Source organism: Rhamphochromis sp. 'chilingali' (genome assembly GCF_963969265.1).
Source record: "Rhamphochromis sp. 'chilingali' genome assembly, chromosome: 7".
NCBI lineage: Eukaryota > Metazoa > Chordata > Actinopteri > Cichliformes > Cichlidae > Rhamphochromis > Rhamphochromis sp. 'chilingali'.
Genome location: NC_137934.1, coordinates 25,541,339 through 25,563,497, shown reverse-complemented (window position 1 = coordinate 25,563,497; position 22,159 = coordinate 25,541,339). Strand labels below are relative to the sequence as shown.

General features: G+C 41.4%; 1 protein-coding gene across 2 annotated transcripts in view; it reads left to right on the top strand.

The window, feature by feature from the left end:
* Positions 1 to 1,054: 1,054 nt before the first annotated feature.
* arhgap39 (Rho GTPase activating protein 39) overlaps positions 1,055 to 22,159 on the top strand; it is a 72,547-nt gene continuing 51,442 nt past the window's right edge. Inside the window, exon 1 of one of the 2 annotated variants that reach the window (XM_080886638.1) lies at positions 1,055 to 1,278. In XM_080886638.1, coding sequence (XP_080742764.1) covers positions 1,268 to 1,278 — 11 coding nt within the window. In that variant the 5' untranslated portion in view covers positions 1,055 to 1,267. The remainder of the gene's footprint in view (positions 1,279 to 22,159) is intronic. The other variant, XM_080886639.1, reaches the window with a different exon arrangement.

Genomic DNA, 22,159 nt, shown 5'->3' with positions numbered 1-22,159 from the left:
CCCAACTTTGTTTTGTTCAGTTGTTGTGTGTTTCTCTTTGTGTGTTCTGTTGCAGATGCAACAGTTACATCCTAGACTTTTGCCACTCTCGTCTTTCTGACCCTTTTATATTCCTCTGCCACTTTCTCCTGTCTTTCTACAACCTGGCTCTCACCCCCTTTCCTCTACAACATATTATCCTCTCTAATAATAACATGAAATAAAATAAACCAAATGAGCAAATGTTGATGTGTTAACAGGAGCATAGAAACTCTTTACAATGGAAAAATCTAGGAAGCAGGTCTAGGCAGCAAATGCTCTGAATGTCCACTTAGGGTTAAAACGGCATGCACAGATAGATGCCCGCTGTCTTTGTGAAGACACCAAATACATTTCTTATCCTGCTAGCACAACTGCAACAATAAAAACTGGTCACAAAACCATAAAAAAACAATCTCAATTGTCAGCCAGCCTTAAACCCAATTTTAAACCTAGTCTAAGGCATCCACCAGAGGTTCTCTTGTAAGTACAGGATTTAGTTCAGCACTTTAACGGTCCAAATAGTACCTAATAATAACCTACTGTCAGTATATGTCTAGACAGGCATATTTGACATTGATTTCAGATCAGTGAGTGATTATGATGAACTGCTTTGATGGGTGTGTTTTTCAAATTGTTGATCATTTGCATCTGTAAATATTCCTCAGGTCGGTGAAACACCACAAAGACAAAGGAGATGATCGTGGACTTTAGGAGGCACACAGTAGACCTGCCTCCCCTCCACATAAAGCTGTGGAAAGCATTGTGGTACTAAAAAGAAGCCCACAGCAGATGCTATCAGAAATTTTATATATATTTTTCCTCTTGTGCTTTTGTTGATAGGTGTGTCATTAGGGACGGTTTCCAGATGTCCCTCGGTAAAACTTGAGATCTTGCCGTTCAAATTTTCTGGTTGTGATTTTACATGAGCTTCGTATTGTGGGATAACAGTGTAGTAAACTGCTGTCATGTTACAACAGCTGACATAAGATCACCCAGGCTGCAGTATAGTGCTTGTTGACGGTGGACTTCCCAACTGCATAAAACGTTTCTCCAGTCACTGGGACCCTACATCGTTGGCGAGAAGCTTTTATGCTGAAAGTAATGGTCGGATGTGTTGTACCTTAATTTTGGCGGCTTGATAGAAGTCTGGAACGGATGACCGACTCGGTGACGGTAACCGCAATTTAGGCAACATGGGAGATGTTGTGGGATTTATCTTGAACGTATTTTAAAAACCGTCGGGAAAATGGCCGAGAGGTAAGTCCAGCAACACTCGCACTGTTTTGCTTGTTGAGGGGAAAAACGAGCACGAACCAAGGGAGGCAGCCAGCCCAGAGATGAGACTAGCAGCCGCGGTTCGCTTGGTGGCTGTGCTTACTAGCTAGTTCGCCACGTATTCGCTCCCACGATTCAAGGATTTCCACGCAGAACATATGTGCGAATTTAGTGTCTTTCCCTGTCATCTCCCTCGGTTGTTAGTTATTCGCCGGGGTGGTTGTATCTGGATATTTGTCAGCGTGGAAGGAGCGATGCGTGGAGGCTAGATGCTGTTGCACCTGTCGGTCTAAATTCCCATCTCTTTGCTGGAATGCTGCTAACCTGCTTTCATAAGTAGATGCTGACAGGAAATGCACCTTATCACTTCGAGAGGAGGCTCGAATAGAGAAATCCTCCTTTGCAGCATCTCGTCCTTGTGATGGATCGAGGCGACTCCCATGGCGCGGCACTAGAATTAGAGGTGCATGGCCCAATCACAGTCAGATCTACATATGTCTCCTTATTCACTATAATTATGAAGAACAACAAACAAACAAAATAGTTTCTCAGCTCAGTTAATGAGTGGTTAACTCTCGAGCGTAGAGAAACCGCAACACCAAATTCCGCCAAATCCCAACACATCAATGTTTTTTATAACACAGGCGTGAACAGCTTTTTCTCATTTAGTAGTTCTGCGTGGGAGGTTCGGTGTTCCTATAATGAATTAACCACATTGAGGAAAATCGCACCCCTCTGTTCGCCATGATCAGTGCAGGGAGGTGGGAAATTAACGACAGAAATCCAGCTGGATCAGGACTTGTTTGGTGTATGTGCAAATCCTCCTGTTTCCTCCATGCGCCTATTTAATAGTATTTTCTTTAATGAGGCCGAACAGGTTCTTATGCTGTTCATGTAAATCTGTCTTTCCTGATATAAACAAAACAGGCTGAATTTGAATAGAGTGTAGAGTCGACGTGAATCCAGCCTCCCAGGCCGGTGTTCTTCAGCTGCCAACATCAAAAATATGGATGTGTTTTTATCACGCTGATTGCCTTGAAAGTCAGGGTGTGGAACACATCGTGGCAGTTTGTCCCCAGAACTTAACAAGCTCATGTGGGTGTGTTAATAAATGAAGGCTGGGAATATCCAGGGGTCATTTAGCCTCATGCAAATCATTACTGCAGGTCAGTCCATTCAGATTATTGATTTGTTCAAAAAAGGTCATTTTAAACAAATCTGGATTCACGGGTACAGTAATAATTGAAAGGTTTGAGATAAGTAGTTCTGGACTCAAATGCAGTTGTTCTTGTTGTTTGGATCAAAAGCATCAGAATCTTAGCCCGCTTTACACCACCTTCTTCTCGCCACCCTGATTGTGTGAGTTTTTATGTTTCATATATTACTTTAGAGAACCAAGTCAAAAGAAAACTCACATATCTGCTTTATTTGCTGTATTAGCCAGTGACAATTGGATGGTGTAGTTAAAGGTTGAGGATAAGAAGTAAAAATAATGCAAACTAAGAATTGCTGCCGCAGTCTTGTAGTTAAACTGGTACCTGTGGCTCAGGTGGTAGCGCGGGTTGTCCACCAGTTGGAAGGTGGATAAATTGATCTCATGCTCCTTGAGTTCTTAAGTAGGGATTTGAGAGCCAGTGTTCCCAGCAGCTCACTTCCTTGGAATTGTTAGTCTGCTTACCTATTGATCCTGCTTATTGGTTCCACTTGCACTACAATCAGCTGATTTCAGTTTGTGTGCAGTAGAGCAGTGTACAGCAGGGATATGGACTGAACTTTTATTTCTACTGCATAGAATGAGAGCCCAGTTGTAAAGTGCAAACTGGATCCAAGACAGAAACGGCTGCGTTATGGTGCTAACACAACTTTGCCTCTTTGCAAGTGCCTGCACAGACAGCATGCTAACACTAAGCTAGCAAGAACCCAGAGGTATGTTAAAGCTGAGTGACTGCTGACCGACCACAGCAGCCAGACCCTGAACTTTAACTGGTAACAAAAGCAGCGATGAACAGTCAGGCTGCAGCCTCCGTTTCTACCATTTCATGTTTCTAAAGCAGAATCACTGTGGACGTCGCTTTGAAGACTCTTTGGGCTGGTTTTTATCTTTGCTTCGTCTTGTCGGCTTTGTGTTTATACCTAAACGCTAAGAGAAAGATCATATGTGTGTGCTCATTAAGATGGGGATTTGTTTTGCTGTGTGGAACTGTAACCTAAAGGTTTAAATTGTTCACTAGTAATTGGGTTATGGAGAAACTCAATGTAACGTAACGAGTTGAATAATGAATTACTTTCTACTGGGAGTAATTAAGTAATGTACTGCTTTACTTTGAATAAAAGTGTTTTGTGCAATCCATTACTTTTTTGACTCCAACACTGATGACCATTGATGTCTTTAAGAGCGCAATGAGAATCAATAAGGAATTGAATCAATAAGTGATATTGATCATGGAATCGTAACTGCTAACTTGTTACAAATTCCCATCCCTTGTCTTCCTTGTGTAAGATGGTGTGTAATCATGCATATGCTTAGGCATGAATGTGTTTCGTTGGGTGAATGAAACGTGTAGTAGTGTTGTATGAGTAGTGGTGAATATGTTGTCTCTTGTTCACTACAGACTCACAATCCTTCTGTCACCACAACCAAAGTGTGGTTAATAATGCCTAAACATAACCATGAAAAGTTAATGCTGCTGAAGACACCAAAAGCAGATAAAAAAAGTCTGATTTAGCATATTTTACAGAAAAAAGCAAGCAGATATGTTACTGGTGAGGGATTGTGTGTCCACTGTCAACATTTTAGCAAATTACAAGATACTGAAGCCGTACAGTGGTGCGGTGGTTAGCACTCATGGACAAGATAATGTAACTGAATCAGCTGGACTAATTGCCTCTCTGAGTAATTATTTAAAGTGTAATAACTCAATTAATTATAACTACAGTAGCCTCACACTTTGTAAACCGTTGTGTGTGACTATTTTCTATGGCCTGGATTTTAACAGATCTTACCACCACCTTGGAAATGGATACTGTTTATCACCAGCAGTGTGTGATGACTTTTACAGGAAGTCTTTTTATCGTCAATATGCCAAAAGTGCAACAAAATTATATGCAGTCTCATTCAGTGCAAAGAAAGCAATCTAACTATTCACAAAAATACAAAATTAAAAACCTTTCTAGTAAATAAACACAGTAGAAACAGTATAGAAATATAAATAAATAGATATATACATGCGCGTGTGTGTGTGTGTGTGTGCTTCAGTCATTGTGTATTGGTTACACAGGTTGGGTATTGCACAGGTTAGTAAAGATGTAACAATGTTCATTTATTGTTTATTATTTATTATTGCAACAGCCTTGTCATATGTGTGTTGTGAATATTTGATTGAATTATTCTTTAGATGTTGTTAAGTTCACTTGGTCATGCAGGAAATATTGAAGCGTGCTATACTTGTCTGCTGCTGTGGGTTCTTGGTCATCGCAGGTGTTGGTTTTCTGGGTTAGGTCATCACTCAGGCACAAGCCCAGAACCTTCAAGTCAGAACCTCTCCACACAGTACCCATTAATGTATATGACGATTAGATGTGCTTCTCCTGAAGTTCACTATTATTTCTTTTGTTTTTGTGGTGTTGAGGAAAAGGTCGTTGCTGCTGCACCATGATGCCAGTTTCTCTACCTTGTCCCTGTATGCACACTCATCTTCCCCCATGATGAGTCCAACCGCTGTCATGTCATCTGTGAAATTCACTATTGAGTTGCTTGGGTGAGTGGGGTGCAGTCGGGTGTGTAGAGAGTGTACAGCAGGAGAGTCGGCACACATCCCTATGGCAAGCCAATGTTGAGGCTGAATGTTGGGTAAAGTTTGGGCCCTTCTTTAACTCACTGTGGGCGGACTCTCAGGAAGTCCTTAATCCAGAGTCAGATGGACTATGGGAGGAGGAGGTTGATTAGTTTTGTTCCCAGTCTGCTAGGGGTGTTTGTGTTAAATGCTGAGCTGAAGTCAGTGAAAAGAAGCCTAGCATAACTGCCCTTGTGCTCTAAATGAATCAAGGTTGTGCAGCTAGCAGTGGCTACGGCATCCTCTATTATCCCTCTGTGTAAACTTGTGGGGGTTCAATTTACATGGTCCTCGAATTACGTGACTTTTGACCAGGTTCTCAAAACACTTGATAACGAATGGAGTGAGAACCACTGGGTGGAAGTTAACTAGGCTGCTGGTGGTGTTCCTTTTGGGACAGCCATGAATGGTCAAGGCCTTCAGGCAGGATGGGACAGTGGTCTGTGCTAAGGACAGGTTGTGAGCTGGTCTGTACAGACCTTCAGCACCTGATGCAATCAGGTCCTGCTGCATTTCTGGGGGTCCTGTTAACTGTCCTTAACATGTATCTCATGTCATGTGGCTGGTGTTGGCCTGTGTGTGTGGTGTGACTGTGTCTGGTGTTTTTTGTTCAAAGCGGCCAAAGAAGACGTCTCCGCTAGAACAACATCACCATCCACAGCCCTGGGTCTGGGGTTGTAGTTAGTGATGTTTTGGACCCCCAGCCACAGTTGCCTCAAGTTGTTGTTCTGGAGATAGTCCTTAGTTGTTATAATCCAGCTTGGCCTGTCTGATGCCCCTTTTCAGGTTTGCCGTGGCTGCATTGTGCAGTTCCAAGTCATCCGACCTGAAAGCAGTGTTTCTGTTACTAAGCAGGGTCCTGACCTCACGTGTCATCCAGGGCTTGTGGCTGGCATACACCTGGATGCATTTGTCAGCGGTGACAGTGGTTAGGAGAGTATGCATGCAGTGTACTCCTCCAGGTCCTGAGATTCAAAAATACTCCAGTCTGTATTCTCAACACAGTCTTGTAGCTGCAAAGAAGCACCCAGCCCATGTTTTAACTGTTTTTGAAGTAGGGGGCGTTTCATCAGGTATTGCTGGGTGCAGCAGTCCCCAATGAACTATTGTCTTCCAGCTGTAGCCTCACCTCATCCATTTTTGTTCACAATAGACCTGGCTTTTGTAAGGAAAAGGCTGAGGAGCGGAGGCTTTTGAAGCGTTTTCTTTATTCTTTCCTTCACACTGGCTCTACAGCTTTGTTTCTGTTTGTTATCCTTATGTTGTGCGAGTGAAGAACCTCTGTTGTAAGCATCCCATCACTCTGTAGACCCAGTAACAAGAGGTCTTATCTGCTGAACATGAGGTTTGTCCAACATCGCGTTGATGAAATTGTATAACAGATGTACAAAAAGATGACTGAATGCAAGACCTCTGAGCGGTACGCCGTCATGTTGTCTTTTCATTGTCTACATCACATTATCGCATACATTGCTCTAAGTGGTTGGCAACAGGAAACTCATCTGTTACTATGCTAAATAATTGAAGCTTGTTTACTTGCTAATCCTAGGTGTGTTTCTATATGAAGCGTGGATAGTAACTGATTTCAGAGCAGTGAAAGCAGACCAGCAGCAGCTTGCCTCGCACTCTGGTTTTATCCACAATGCTGCCTGCCTCTCAGCTTGCCCAGCTCCAGCCAGTGCTGAAGATGGACACGCCCGCATTACGGAGAGAGCTAGTCTTCAATGAAATAATTGCAGCAGTCAACCACAAGATAGCAGTAATTTAAAGGCTGTATATACATATTGACAGGTGAGGAGCTTTATGGCAGTGCTGTGTGAGATAAAAAGAGACAGATTGCTTTACTTTTGTATGTTTTAAATGATTTCTGCTTTTAGATTTCACAAGTCAAGCACTGCTTTTATCAGGGTGGAACATCACTGGTTAACACATAGTTGTTAAACAGCTCTGTTTCATGCTAATTCTGTTGCCTAATAATGAAATAGAAACTCATGTCCAGGAAAACAGATTTATTGGAAATGTAGTTGTAGTAAAATGGAGTATACTTTAACTGGACACTGTTAGGTACTCCGTGCTGGTACCAGGCTCAATCGCCTTTTGTTTTAAGAAATAGCCTTTCTTTTGTGACATAGATTCATCAAGGTGCTGGAGACATTCCTCACAGATTTTGATTTACATGATAACCTCAAACAAATGTTGCAGATTTGTACGTCATGCACATCCGTGATGTACACGTCTCATTCCACCACATCCCAGAGGTACTCTGTTGGATTACAATGTGGTGACTCTGCAGGCCATCTGAGCACAGTGAAATCACCGTTGTGTTCAAGAAACCAGTTTGAGGTTATTCGATCTATGTGACATGTGATGTAATGCTGCTGGAAGCCAACAGAAAATAGGTTGTCTCAAGAATCTCAACTACATTTACATGCCTAAATGCACTGAGTTGCTGTCATGTGATTGGCTGATTAGGGAAGACCTGTTGAAGACAAAGTGTTACGACTCCGCTGGCTGCTAACTGGGGATGCAGGCCTGACAGATGGTTCTCTGTCAGGGGAAATTGAAGAGAAGAAAAGGAAGCTGAAAAGTAAATGGATGACAGCCATGATAATTGGCTTAACATGCCAATTACATGTTACAAGCATCTGTATGAAGAATAAACTGGAGAATAATAACCATTTTTTCTGTACTCTGGCATAGAAGAAAACAAGGCTGCTGCTGCCGCTAGTAGCGGATTGTGTGTGAACACAACGCTATATGCATTCCTTTAAGAAAAGAAGTAACATGTAAAATATAAGTAAATGTTTAATTAAAGAGTTTCATATAGCTAGTTTCATAATTCTCTTAAAATATCCACACAGTATTTATATTTCTGTCCATTAAATTGTGCTGGGTTTTCTGAATGTGTTTTAGAATAGAAGACTGGTCTATTTTTGTCTCTGTTTTGTAGAACTGGTAAATTATTTTAAAGGCAACCCTTTACTGATTATATCAGAAATATGCTAATTAGCGGCTGCACTACAGCAGCTTTGAGAAGACAAAGGGAATCCTTTGTGCTTTACTTTGCTCACAGTGGCATTTACTCTTTTGCAAAAAGGTTTTAGAGATATATCCCATCCATCCATTCTCTTCTGCTTATCACAGTTGTGGAGGCTAGAGCCTATCCCAGCTATCAAAGGTTGAGAGGCCGGGTAGACGTTGGATAGATTGCCAGCAGATTATGCAGAGCTAAACGCAGAGGGACAGACAACCATTCACACTCACATTCACACCTATAGGCAATTTAGTATCATAAATTACCCCTCAAAAAACCGCATGTCTATGGATGGTGGGAGAGAACCTACACAAACACAGGAAGAATATGCACACTCCACACAGAAAGACTGTGGCCAGGTGGTGGAGGTGAACTTGGGACCTTCTTCCTGTGAGGCAACAGTGCTAACCGCCGTATTGCTATTTTCTATCACCTGCCGCTGGATCAGAGACTTTCTCTCAGACCGTGTACAGCAGGGGTGTTCAACTCCAGGCCTCAAGGGCCATTGTCCTGCAAGTTTTAGATATCACCCTGGGTCAACAAGTCATTAGTTCATTACCAGGCCTCTGGAGAACTTCAAGACATGTCGAGGAGGTAATTTATTCATTTAACACCTCTGGTGTACAGAGAGTTAGAGTGGGGCCTCATCTTTCCTCAGCCTTAACACCGGCTCTTCACAAGGCTGTTCTACTATCAGTGCCCTACTATACACTCTGTACACACATGACTGTGTCAGTACCCACACAGACAACGCAGTCATTAAGTTCACAGAGGATACCACCGTGGTGGGGCTCATCTCTGGGGGAGACGAGACAGGATATAGAGCTGAGCTTCAGAGGCTGTCGGATTGATGTGCGGACACCAACCTGGACCTCAAGAACACCACGACAAAAGAACTGGCAGTCAACTTCAGAAGGAGGAAGTCTGAGCTGCAGCCTGTCAGCATCAACAGGGAGTGCGTGGAAAGGGTGTCCAGTTTCAAGTTCCTGGGTGTGCACATAGACAAGCTCAAACACCTCGGTGGTTTTAAAGAAGGCCCAACAGCGTCTCCATTTTCTGAGAATCCTCAGAAAAATGGACCTGCAGAAGGAGCTGCTGATTGTGTTCTACCGCTGCTCCACTGAAAGTGTGCTGACTGCATCTCTGTGCGGTTCTCCAGCTGCACCATGGCACACAAAAAGACACTTCAGAGGGTCATTAATATGGCCCAAAAATCATTGGACATCCTCTTCCCTCCGTGAAGGACCTGTACAGCACTCGCTGTCTCAGGAGGGAACGCAGCATCCTACAGGACTCTGTAGTGCAGATGTGGGACAGTTTCCAATTTCGTTGTGCTGTTGTTCTAGATATGACTGTGCAACGACTACAAAGAGTTATCTGTCCTGTTATGTATGTATATTTACTATGAAAAAGTATTTTCCCTCTTCCTGATCTCTTAGTTTTTGCATAGTTTTTGCATATTTGTCAGCCGTGGCAGCAAGATCTGCAAGTTTTCGAAAACTGGCAGTGAGCCCTGACAACGAGCCCTCTTTGCCTAATTATTTATTTTCAGCCACACTGGAGAGTATTAAGGTTTGTTTGAAAGGATATCAAAGGAATTAAACCTTATTTATTTATTTATAAATGTTATTCAGAGGTGGACTTGCTGGTGTGTTTCAGATCATTGTTTTCCTGCATGTCCCGAGAGAGCTTCAGCTTCAGGGACGTGATGGCCAGGTGAAATGCTCCTTTAGGGTTTTCTGGTAGAGAGCAGGACTCACGGTTCCATTGCTTGGGACAAGTCATCCAGGTCCTGAAGCAGCAAAGCAGCCTGATGTTCTTTTTATGAACATCAAACTAACTTACAACAAGTAAAATGGGACTTAAACCTCCCAGAAAGTTCAGATTTTGTCTCATCAGTCAGCCCACAGAATTTTCCCAGAATTCTTGGGGATCATCTATTTGTTGATCTGGTCTTGAAATAATTTCAGTTGGGTGGCTACTCATGCTAAAGTAATTTTTAAGTTTACCCCATTTTTGAATAGTGGCTCTCTCTGTGGTTCACTTGAGTGTCCAAACCCTTTTCCAGACAATCAGATGTGAAGGGCTTTAGTTTTCCGTTTTCTGTTGTTTGTGGGACGACCGATTGCTTTTTGACATCTTTTTCATGTTGGCAGGTTTTATTTAGGAGATTTCTTGATGCCGCAGGTCTGGCAGTAATCAGGCCTGAGTGCGGCTGGTGAAATTTAACTCAGCTTCCCGAAACATGTGGTTAGTCCCAGTTCATGATTTGACAAGGAGAGCAAATCATTTTTCACATAAAGCCTGGCAGATTTGGCAATCCTCTTTCCTTTAAAAATAAAATAATTCAACAATCATATAAAAACTGCATTTTGTATTTACTGTGGTTATCTTTATCTAATATCAAAAATGATTTTAAGACAAATTAATAGTCAGAAAAGAGGCAAATGCTTTTTTACTGCCCTGTATACAATCTATTCACAATCATTTTTACCCTTCAGCCATACAAGGCTGATGGGGTATTGTTGTCACTGGTAGTTGCTTTGGATCTTTGGATATGGAAACAAAATCACAATATAAATCAAATCACTTGTAGTAAAATCCAGAACAGCTGCAGAAGGAGTGTGATTACAGATATATATGTCTGTGTGTGTCTGCATACGCACGCACGCATGCGCACACACACGCACCATCAGAAACATCAAATCGCCAACCAACAGATTGTCAGGGACAGGAGGGGAGCATAAAAATGAATGTGTCATTAGCACCACCACAACGCAAGGGGGCAGTGAAATTTTCTTTAACAATAGTACTACAGGATCAAACAGAAAACTGTCACTCGAAGCAGGAAATCCAACTACTCTGATAACAGTACGTGGTACCAAAATCTGTCAGACAATCAATGTCTTTGCCACTAATATTCAAAGTATAATTGGGGAAAGCTTTATAAGCTTTATGTGAGTATTTTACATAAGTACAAGTCAAAGAATCATTCTTCTGCTCTAAAGGCTTAGTTGCTGTCTGTATTGGTGTAGGTAGGTGTATCAAGGTTACCCATATGGAAAAGAAATAGTAAAAACTTATATGTGATTTACTCATGAAAGTGGCCACTTTCTCATTACTTTCATATATTGTTTTAGTAAGTATCCAAAACATACAAGCTTCATTATATAATTTTTCAAGGGATCTTATATCTGTTTTATCTCTTATATGCTTTTCATACAAGTTTCAGACAAGACAGATACAAACTTTATAAGATTTATATATATATCTTTTCCATATGGGTAGTAGCAAGTACTTCTTCATTGCAGGAGCGTGTGTGTGTTATATGCAGCTGTGGCTTCCTCCTCTGGAACACCTCGCTTGGTCAGTTGGTCCATTAACACTTCTAGCCCCTCTTCATGGGGCAGTCACAGGCCCAGCATGTCTTTTTTGTTTGCAGTAAGAACAGGTGTCAGAGTGGTTGTCATCTGCCTCAGGTACGCCCTCTGTTTCAGCCATGGAATCCTCTTCCACCATCCTGTGAACCGGGGTGGGCATCTGAAGGAGAGTGACTGTATCATGGAGAAGGTCTTGTTGTCGTTTCTCTATCTTAGAGTGTTTCTTTAAGGTCCGGTGTTATAGGGCATTATGTGGCAATGCAATGTTCCTTGAACCCGGCTTCATTATTGAGTTCAATTCCATTTTATTTATATACCACCAAATCACAACAGCAGCTCCCTCAAGCTGCTTTAAACTGTCAGGTAAAGGCTGTACAATTATAGAGACAAAATAGGAAAAAAACCCTAAAAATCAGATGACCCCCTATGAGCAAATACTTGGTGACAATGGGAAAATCTCCCTTTTAACAGGAAGAAACCTCTAACAGAACAGACTTAGGAAGAGAAGGCCCTCCCATTCCACTTCTAAATACTCCAGGAACAACAAATACACCAGCAGTCTGAAAGTGAAGTGCTCTATTGGGGTGATACGATACTGTAAAGTCTTTAAAATAAGATGAGGCTTGATTATTCAAGACCTTGTATGTGGTGAGAAGGATTTTAAATTGGATTCTGGGTTTAACAGGGAGCTAGTGTGGGTGAAATATGCTGTCAGTACTCTTGCTGCAACATTTTGGTTTAACTGAAGTTTTTAGGGAGTTTTGACAATAATGAATTGGTGTTCTAGCCAAGAAGGAATAATTGCACAAACTAGTTTTTCAGCTTGCTCTCAGACAGGATGCTTCTAATTGGAAAAAAAACCCAGTATTATATATTTGTTTACAAGGCACATTAGACTTACGTTACTCAAAAATGACTCCAACATTCCTCACTGTTACTGGAGGCTATGGTAATGCCACCCAGAGTAAGATTAGACTCCATATTTTTAAGGCTACGTTCACACTGCAGGCGAAAGCGCATCAAATCCGACTTTTTTGACCCTATGCGACCCATATCCGATCTTGGTATGACAGTGTGAACGGCACAAATCCGATATTTTCAAATCCGACCTGGGTCACTTTCGTATGTGGTCCTGAATCCGATATATATCTGATATTTTAGAAAGCGACTGCTGTTTGAACGGTCATAATAATAATAATGGATTGGATTTATATAGCGCTTTTCAAGGCACCCAAAGCGCTTTACAATACCACTATTCATTCACTCTCACATTCACACACTGGTGGAGGCAGCTACGGTTGTAGCCACAGCTGCCCTGGGGCAGACTGACAGAAGCAAGGCTGCCATATCGTGCCATCGGCCCCTCTGGCCATCACCAGTAGGCAAGTAGGGTAAAGTGTCTTGCCCAAGGACACAACGACCAGGACAGAGAGCCCGGGGATCAAACCGGCGACCTTCCGGTTACAGATGCGATTCCCAACCCCCTGAGCCACGGTCGCTCATGTCGCATTAAATCCGTCTTTTACGTCATTGACACAAGACAGATGCCAATTAACAGCACCGGAGAAGCGCCCGAGAAGACATCGTGAACGCTTCCTGGCCATCCAGTGTAGATGTTAGTGAAACTGTTGGGAAGACAACATTGGAGAAACGTAGAGCTGGGCGATATGAGATTTTTTCATATCACGATGTTTTTTTCATTTCAGGCGATAACGATATCTATCACGATATAAGCCAAATAACTATATTTGTAAGATTTAAATGTGCCGTTGCTCACAAGTAAAATGTGAAATAATCAGCAGCTTGTTTTTAAATATTTATTTCCCATAATAAGTTCAATAGGGTAGATGTACTTAAGGAACATGAGACTTTTTCAGATAAATAAAGGCAAATATTGCAAACTACACAAAAGGCAGCCGCTAAAGCGTTTAAGTTTCAAAATAGAACAAACATAACAGACTAAATTGTCAATTCCACTTAGAAACAAAATATTAATTCTAAAAATAAATCTTAGTTTGTTTTACAGAAGAACAGACAAAACTGACTAACTTTTGTCAATATCAAATAAACTGAGAACTAAAAGGAAATTCTCAATCTCTCCTTGTTGTATAGCTTAGCTTTTCAAACAGTTTTAACAGTTACTTTAGTCTGACAAAAGCCGAATGACGAATTAGCGCTTCCAGTCAGAGACTGAGGCTACGTCCACACGTACACGGGTATTTTTGAAAACGGAGATTTTCCGTTTTCGTTTTAAAAAATAATCCCGTCCACACATAAAGGCAGAAATGAAGGAAAACGCTGCTATGAACATGCCAAAGCAGCAGGTGGAGCTAGATTCCTAACCGTGCAGAAATACTGGCCAATCAGAAGTCTAGAAGCCTCGGTGGGAAAAAGTAAACAAAGCTGGGGCATAGAAGCAGAACCGAGTCGTATGTGTGGACGGACAGTAACTGTGTGTATATGTAAGCATTTAAACACTGCAGAGAGTAGAATTAACAGTAACAGTATTGTAGAAATTCATTTCACCGAAACAATAACGTGGCGCACAGTGTGACGCATGCACCAGTTTATTGTATTTCCAGACTTGCTTTCGGCACAATTTACAGTGCACGCTACTCTGTTTTTTGTCAGACTTGAAATAGCTGAAATACCTTCACACTACGGAACTTCTATGGCTCTTCCGTTCGACAATCTCTCCGGCATTGGAACCATCATCTGTTTTCTCTTCGGTCACGCTCGGTTGATTTTTCTAGTCGGCACACTCATTTCCTCCATTACGCGCTGGCTCCATTACCCGCTGGCTGCTTCCCAAACAAACACACGTGCGGCTTGGCACTTGTGCTGTACGTAACAAGTCACGCGACGTGACGCTGCGGCTGTGATTGGTTCGGCTCTGCGCTACTTAATTTGGATTGGCTGACCTTTTTTTTTTTTTTTTTTTTTTAAAGAGGACAAGAGCGGCGAGGTCTATCGCGATAGCTTAATTTCTCTATCGAGTAAAAGTTATATCGCGATACATATCGTTATCGTTCTATCGCCCAGCTCTAGAGAAACGTGAACATTTTATTTGTACTGTATAATCTGCAGATTCTGACAGAAATCTGCAACTATCCTTTGAAGCAGCGCTGCTCTCTAAAACGGCAATAAGGATCATTATTAGGCCATATCTAAATAACAAAATAACTTTATAACTTAAAGCAAAATTAGGAGACATAAAGTCCGAAGTCTTTATATTAAGGGCCATCAGTCAAACAATATTGTTTGCTCTGGGTCTAAACAGAGCACGTTGTGTGTGATGTCTTCTTTTGCGCATGCGGGCCGCTTTGAGCGTTCACACTAGAGCGCGTTTGCTGTCACATTTTATTTGTAGTGTGAACAAGCAGACAAAAAAATCGGATTTGATCAAAAAATCGGAATTGAGCATTAAGACCTGCAGTGTGAACATAGCCTAAGACTTTTAGGGCCGAGTAAATTAACTTCAGTTTTATCTGAATTTAGAAACAGAAAATTAGAGGTCAAGCAGGTCTTTATGTTTCACTAATTGAAAGACCATGCACCAGGTGTGGTAGGCCTTTGGCTCAGTGCACAGGATTGATTCAGCACGGTCCTTTAACCTCCTAGGACCTGGCGTCCACATATGTGGACATCACATTTTGAGTTATGTAGACCAAAATAGTCCATTTTACTGTACAAGGGCCTGATATCCACTTATGAGGACATTATACTGCTACTATTCGATCAAAATGTTAAACGAATATCCTCATATGTGGCTCTCATTTCTCTTAGAAAGAAAAATCAGGTAAAAAAAAAATAAATCTGGTAATTCTTTGTTTTTACATTCATCAGGTCCCAATCAGCCCAAATATCAAAGAGAAATTAAAAATGCATGCTGTGAAAGAGGTTTAGGAGGTTAAGCAGCAAATTGACTATCAATAATTGATATTTTTAGGTTTAATCAGTTGTGAATGCTTTTACACTTGCTGTAGTAGCAAGAAGGTAGAACTGGTCACCTTCTAATCTGAAGATTGGTGATTTGATCCCTGGCTGCTCCAGTCTGTATGCCAAATATCCTTGGCCAAGATACTAACCCCAAGTTACTCTCCAATGTGTCCAGCAGAGTGTGAATGTCTGATAAAAAGCACTTAAACACAAGAAGTGTTGTATGAAAGGGTGCGAATAGGTTAATGAGGAATGTTGTATAAAGCGCTCTCAGTGCTTGTAGAGTAGAAAAGTGCTATATACGAATGAGTTCATGTACCAGTTATAGGAAAGCTGAGCAAAATGATCTCCTCCAGGCTCCTGACACTAGAGCTGATTAACTGATAACTTGGTAACCGGATGTTTTCTATAGAATAAACTTAAACTGCGTTTTAAAAAAAGACAAACAAAAAACAAAACACCAAACCAACAAACACCCAAACTGGTGTTGGAAGGGACCTCAAGTCTGCATTGTACTTGGTTAACAATTGGTGTCGTAAGCCAACACCTGTTTAATGATGGTCATTCACAGTGGACATAAATGGCCTCTTATACTCTTTCAAACCATCTGTCCAGTCCTACTTTTATGGAGGGTCTTTACTAACCTAAATATTGGACCTGGTGGCAAAAAGTTCCAGATCCTGTTTCAGTCCTGCCTATTCGGTAATTTCTCATGGGAGTTTACTATGTTTCTACTTTCAACTACTCGCTACAGGTCTCGAATGTTGCCCTAAATTTTAGGAGTATGTATTCACAACGTGTGATTTTTATGGTTTAGCTGTTAAGCTAATTTCACATGCCCAACCATGCATCACACGAGCCTTTATAAACTTTCCACTTCCACTTTATTTCTAACGCACTTTAAAACAACATAACAGCCGATGAAAGTGCTGTGCAAAAAAATAAGAGAACAAGAATAAAACAAGAATTTCTTAGATTTAGTTCATCCCACATTTAGTTTATCCTGTGTTTCTTGTGTCTCCTTGTAAGGAAGTGCCTCAATACCACTGTTTCAAGGAAGCTTTTTAGACCATCCATTAAGCCGGCATTTTGTGTGTAATGTGTCTCCAACAGCAGTAACATTGATGTTTCCAAATTAGAAATTAGAAAGTATTTTTAATTTGTCTTAATCTGACATAAATATGTCTTTAGAGTCTGATCAACCATGGGAATTTCATCAGATTCCTGGATCACAATATTTGAAACCTAAGCAATTTAACTTTTCCTCACCCAAATGTGTGTGTGGTAAGTTTACATCTTTTCTAATACATAATGTATATTATTGTTGCATGTAATTTGTATGCAGCAATCACAACCAGACGTTGCAGTTAAAAAACACAATTATTATCAGGATGATGATACATAACTGAACTGCTTCCTAATGAAACACTTTATATCTTTCTTGCTAAAGCAAACATTGCTTATGTATGTTTATATTAGGAATGGGTGAGATATAGTGTTTTTTAAGAAATATTGATATACTTTCATGCTAGATATAAGATGAGACCATATCATTTATATGGATGTAGTCGATGCTGTGTTACAATTATAAGTATAGAGCCTTGTCCACATTTGTCTCTACACAATGTCACTCTGCCCCACCTCTCTTCCTCACCGAATAAACCCCCCCCTCCCCAATCGCTTCACCTGCAGCCAGTGACAGAATGGAGACGGATCTGAACTGGATGGTAGCTATCGAATAGGAGCTGGGTGGTAGAAAGAAAAACAATGGCTCAGTTACTTGGAGATGGTTTTGATTCAACCTGGGAGATTAGTGGTTGAAACTTTTGTTGTCCCAACAAAAGTTTCAACCACTTATAATCTTTTCCACCATTTACAACAGCACCATAAAGTGCAGTATGAAGAATGTGTGAAACTGCGTGCTGTAGCCCAGACCGTGCAGTATTTTCAGTCTCCTGCCTGATATAAACCACACTAAAAACAAATATACCTGTGCTGTGAGTGAAAAAGTGAGACGTGGAGTGACATTACTAAAGCAGTGGCCTGTCATATCACTAAAAACACTGGACCACATATCAGTGCCGATATGTGCCAGGCACATATGTGCCAGCCATGTACATATGTGGCAAAAATGGCTCACAGGATCTGTGAGTCATACACGAGTGTCACTGAAACATTTAATTGTAAACTGAAAAGTGCCTGTTTCCAGACCAGCTACTTCCTCCAACACCACATGGGAGCGCATATAAGTGAAGCTCTGCAGGTTGGCCTCATAAGCTGGAAGTTCAACCTGAAGCTTTAATGACTGACATAGAGTCAAGGTGGTTCAGCTGACCAAGTGGCTGAGCTTGCAGTGTTTTGGTCACAGACTTCATCTTGCCTTTGGTGAGTGCGATACTGAATCAGTTGATTTGAAGTAAGAAAAAATATGGTAGGCATAATGTTAAATACAAAGTTTATAGAATCAGCTACAGAGCTAAATATGTCTATTGACCATCAGACAAGTATTTTCATAAGTGATAGCCAACTTATAGATCTACCAGTTATGCAACTGAAACGTACATAAACTATCGGTCTTATAATGGATTGCATTTATATATTTTCTAGACACTCTCACATTCACACACTGGTGGAGGCAAACCACAGTTGTAGCCACAGCTGCCCTGGGGCAGACCGACAGAAGTGTCAGGTGTGTGTCTGTGCTTGTATTAGACTGAGGATTGTGACTGAGGACTCAGCTGACACATGACAGAGATACATTTTTAAATGTATCTCTGTCATATCACTGCAGTCACTGCTTTCATACAGTGGGAGCAAATCAATAATTACATTTCTAGCTACTTATTGGCAGTTTGTGTAGAGAGTGATGCTGACCCTCTTAAATGGTGGAAGGAACATGAAGTTGCCTATTCAGCAGTGAGATGCCTGGCCAAGAAATACCTTTGTGTGCCACCAGCTCCCCATCTGAAAGCATTTGTAGTTGCAGTTGGAACATTGTAACCTGCCACAGGACATCCTTAAAGCCCGATACGGTTGCCAGATCAGCTTTCCTGGTATATATTCTTTAAGATGTACAGTTTTGGCCTGACATGTTGTTTGTGCTAGTGCTGTAGGATATCACAGAGTTTGGTATCGATCTGATACCAAGTAGATTAAGGGAAGTATTACCGATACTGATACTTTCAACCTATTAACTCATTCACTGCCAGCCATTGGCAGTGAATGAGTTAAACCCATTGACTCATTCACTGCCATTGACGGCTATAGACGTCAATGGCAGTGAATGAGTTAAGTGAGCTTATGTTAGGGAGAGCAGTGTGTCATGATTTATGAGCTGAATCATTGTACATTTGCCGTATTCTGAAAGCATTTTAATGAACACCAAACAGTCAAGAGTCTGGACACACCTTCTCATTTAATGTTTTTACCACTATCTACATTGTAGATACATACTGAAGACATCAAATATATGAAGCAAGATATATGGAATTACCTAGAAAAGAAAAAAAGTATTTAGTAACTCTAAATATGTCTTATATTTTAGATTTCTCAAGAAGCCACCCATTGTTGACTGCGCTGCAAACCCTTGGCCTTCTCTCAATAAGCTTCATGATGTAGTCACCTGAAATGGTTTTCACTTCACAGCTGTGCCTTGTCAGGGTTCATTTCTGGAATTTCTTGCCTTCTTAATGGTGTTGGGACCATCAGTTGTGTTGTGCAGAAGTCAGGTTTGTACACAGCTGATAGCCCTATTTGACAACTTTTAGAATTCATATTATTGCACAAACCAATCAGCTAAGTAAAGAGAAACAACAGTTCATCATTAATTTAAGAACTGAATGTCACTCAGTCCAAAAAATTGCTAAAACTTTCAATGTGTCCAAAAGTACAAGCAGGAGAGATTTGATTGGGCCAAGAAACACAAGGAATGGGCACTATACCAGTGGAAATCCCTGCTTTGGTCTGATGAGTCCAAATTTGAGATCTTTGGTTCCACTCGCCCTGTCTTTGTGTGACGCAGAAAAGGTGAACGGATGGTCTCTGCATGCATGGTTCCCACCGTGAAGGAGGAGGTGTGATGGTGTGGGGGTGCTTTGTGGGTGACACTGTTGGGGATCTGTTTTTCTTTTTTAAGATCAAGCTGTGTTAGTATGCGTAGAGTGCTGAATCATTCTTTTAGCTATTGGAAAGTGATCTGCCTCAGAAGTCTGGGTTTTGCCCAATTAGTTGCTGCCTCAATTTTCTCTTATCTTTATTTTAATGGGAGAAATGTTTTGTCACTCATTCAAGTGACGTCTTCAGTCTCCGCAGTTTCCCGAAACAAACACAACTGACTTTGAGTTTATTTTCATGATCGTTAGTATGAAAATTCTTAAGATCATTAACCAGTGGTCATGATAACATTCACATAGATTTGGGGAATGACTGCAAGCACATCACTCCCCATATATTCTCGATATCACTGAACTTAATCCTAACCCAGTTAAGTCATTTTGCTTTTTTTCTAGGTCACAAATGTAATGGAAAAAACTAATAAGCTATTTCATGTAGGGCTGCAGCTATCGATAATTTTAGTAATTGTGAGTAATCTATCGATTATTCAATAGACTCTCCATTGCCACCTAGTGGGCATTTAAGGTGTTCGGCAGGGGTTAGCCACAAGTGCAAGATCCTTGCAGCTTGCAGCTTTAATCTTCTTTATTTCCTCTTGTTTTTGAAAGCTGAGTTTAATTGCACTACCACACCCGGGCCTGATTACTGCCAGGCCTGTTGAATCAAGAGATCGCTTAAATAGAACCAGTCTGATAAAGTGAGGTAGGCTAAAAGATGTCACATAGCAACACATCATGCCCTGACCTAAAGAAACAGCTGATAAACAAAGGCATTGACGTTTATCAGTCTAGGAACGGTTACAACAACATTTCTTTAGGGTTTAGTACTCCAGTGAACCAGAGTGAGAGCCATTATCCACAAATGGAAAATCTTGGAACAGTGATGAACCATCCCAGGAGTGACTGGCCTACCAAAATGTCTCCCAGAGCACGCTGAAAACCCATCTAGGAGGTCACAAAAGAACCCAGAACAACATCTAAAGGCCCCAGCTTATCGTAAAGTCTGCATAATACCACATCACTGCTAATCGAGCACTTTACTCTCAAACTGCAAGCGTACTTGTGGTTCCTAGCATATTTAAAAGTACAATGGGAGGTGGCACCGTTTTAGCTCAGTGGGTGAGCAGGCGACCATATGTATTATGGCCAGAGAGCAGTACCGGCCTACCAGCTGACCCACAGAATAGCTCAGTTTTCCCTCCTGGTCTTCTGGCCAACCCCTTCTGAATTATTGCTGGTCTCCAGTTGGGCCCCTGACCTGCTTACTCTCCACCCTTGACCTCCTGGTTAACCACGAGGAGGCCACTATAATTTATAATTTTAGATAATTTTGAGACTATCATCCATCCCTACTGCTTGCCTATTTGAATGTCATCATTTGGGTCTTTTGCTCAGCAAAATCACAGACTGCACCTCTTAAGTTCATCCTCGTGGCAGTATACTCATCCTGCGGTCTTTTTGCCTTCTTCTTTTGAAGCACCTTTTTTTTTTCCTTTTGTTTTGGTTTGGTAAGCAAACCAAATGTTTAATGTTTGAAACACTAAACCTATGTAAAAGTGTAAAGTAAAGTGTGCGTGTTAGTCCCCATAGGGAAATAGTTCCTCTGAATTTAACCCATTCACCCAGTGAAGCAGTGGGCAGCCACCAGTGCAGCGCCCGGGGAGCAGTGTGTAGGGACGGTACCTTGCTCAGGGGTACCTCAGGGTAGCCATTCAGTGGAGTCGATCCCCCGACCTTCCGGTTCGGTTCGATTCGATACTTTGGTGTCACGGTTCGATATTTTTTCGATACAAAAAAATGTTCATGCCTTTTTAATTTGTCATTTATTAAAATTATAAATATATATTTTAACTCAAAAGTACAGTTTTTAAATTTAATGTTGCTGAAACAAAAGTAATTAAAAAAATAAATCTGATTGAGGAATCACTCATCTTTGGAAAAGAGAGTTTATTACAGAGAAATGGCTCTTTCCAAAATAAAAGCTATACTATACGCTTCTTCTGGGCTATATTCTCAGCAGCATATTGTAGCGGGTCAGGGCTGTTCGGGGTTCTGTTTGTACAGTTATGTTTTGTTTATGTTGCCATAGTGACGGGTGACGCCCTCTCGCTGCGACGGTGTGTCCTTCCGGGGTCAGAGGGCGCCCTGTGTGTTGTTGTTGTTGTTGCTGTGCGGTTGCCGCGCTGAGCAGTTAGCTAGCGGCAGTGTTCTTCTGCAGATGTCAATAAACGGCTGTGCTCCCTGGCTAGCTCACGGGAAGCAAGACCAAACGACACCTCCGTCTCCTCCTTGTCTGAGCTCGCCACAATATTAAACATATCAGGTTCCCATAAGGAGAATCATGTGCTAACGGCTGTCTAAATGACTGGGGTAAAGTTTGTAGCATGCATGCTTGTTGTTTTTGTCTGCTTCCACTTGTCTTTGCACTAGGATGATGTCGGTGTAAATGTGCAGTCATATTCGTTGTGTTCCCACTAGTGCTGTCAGCGTTAATCTCGTTGAAATGACGTTAACGCCACAACACGGCAAATCTCCGTTATCGAGCTACCCCTGCATGGGGCTAGA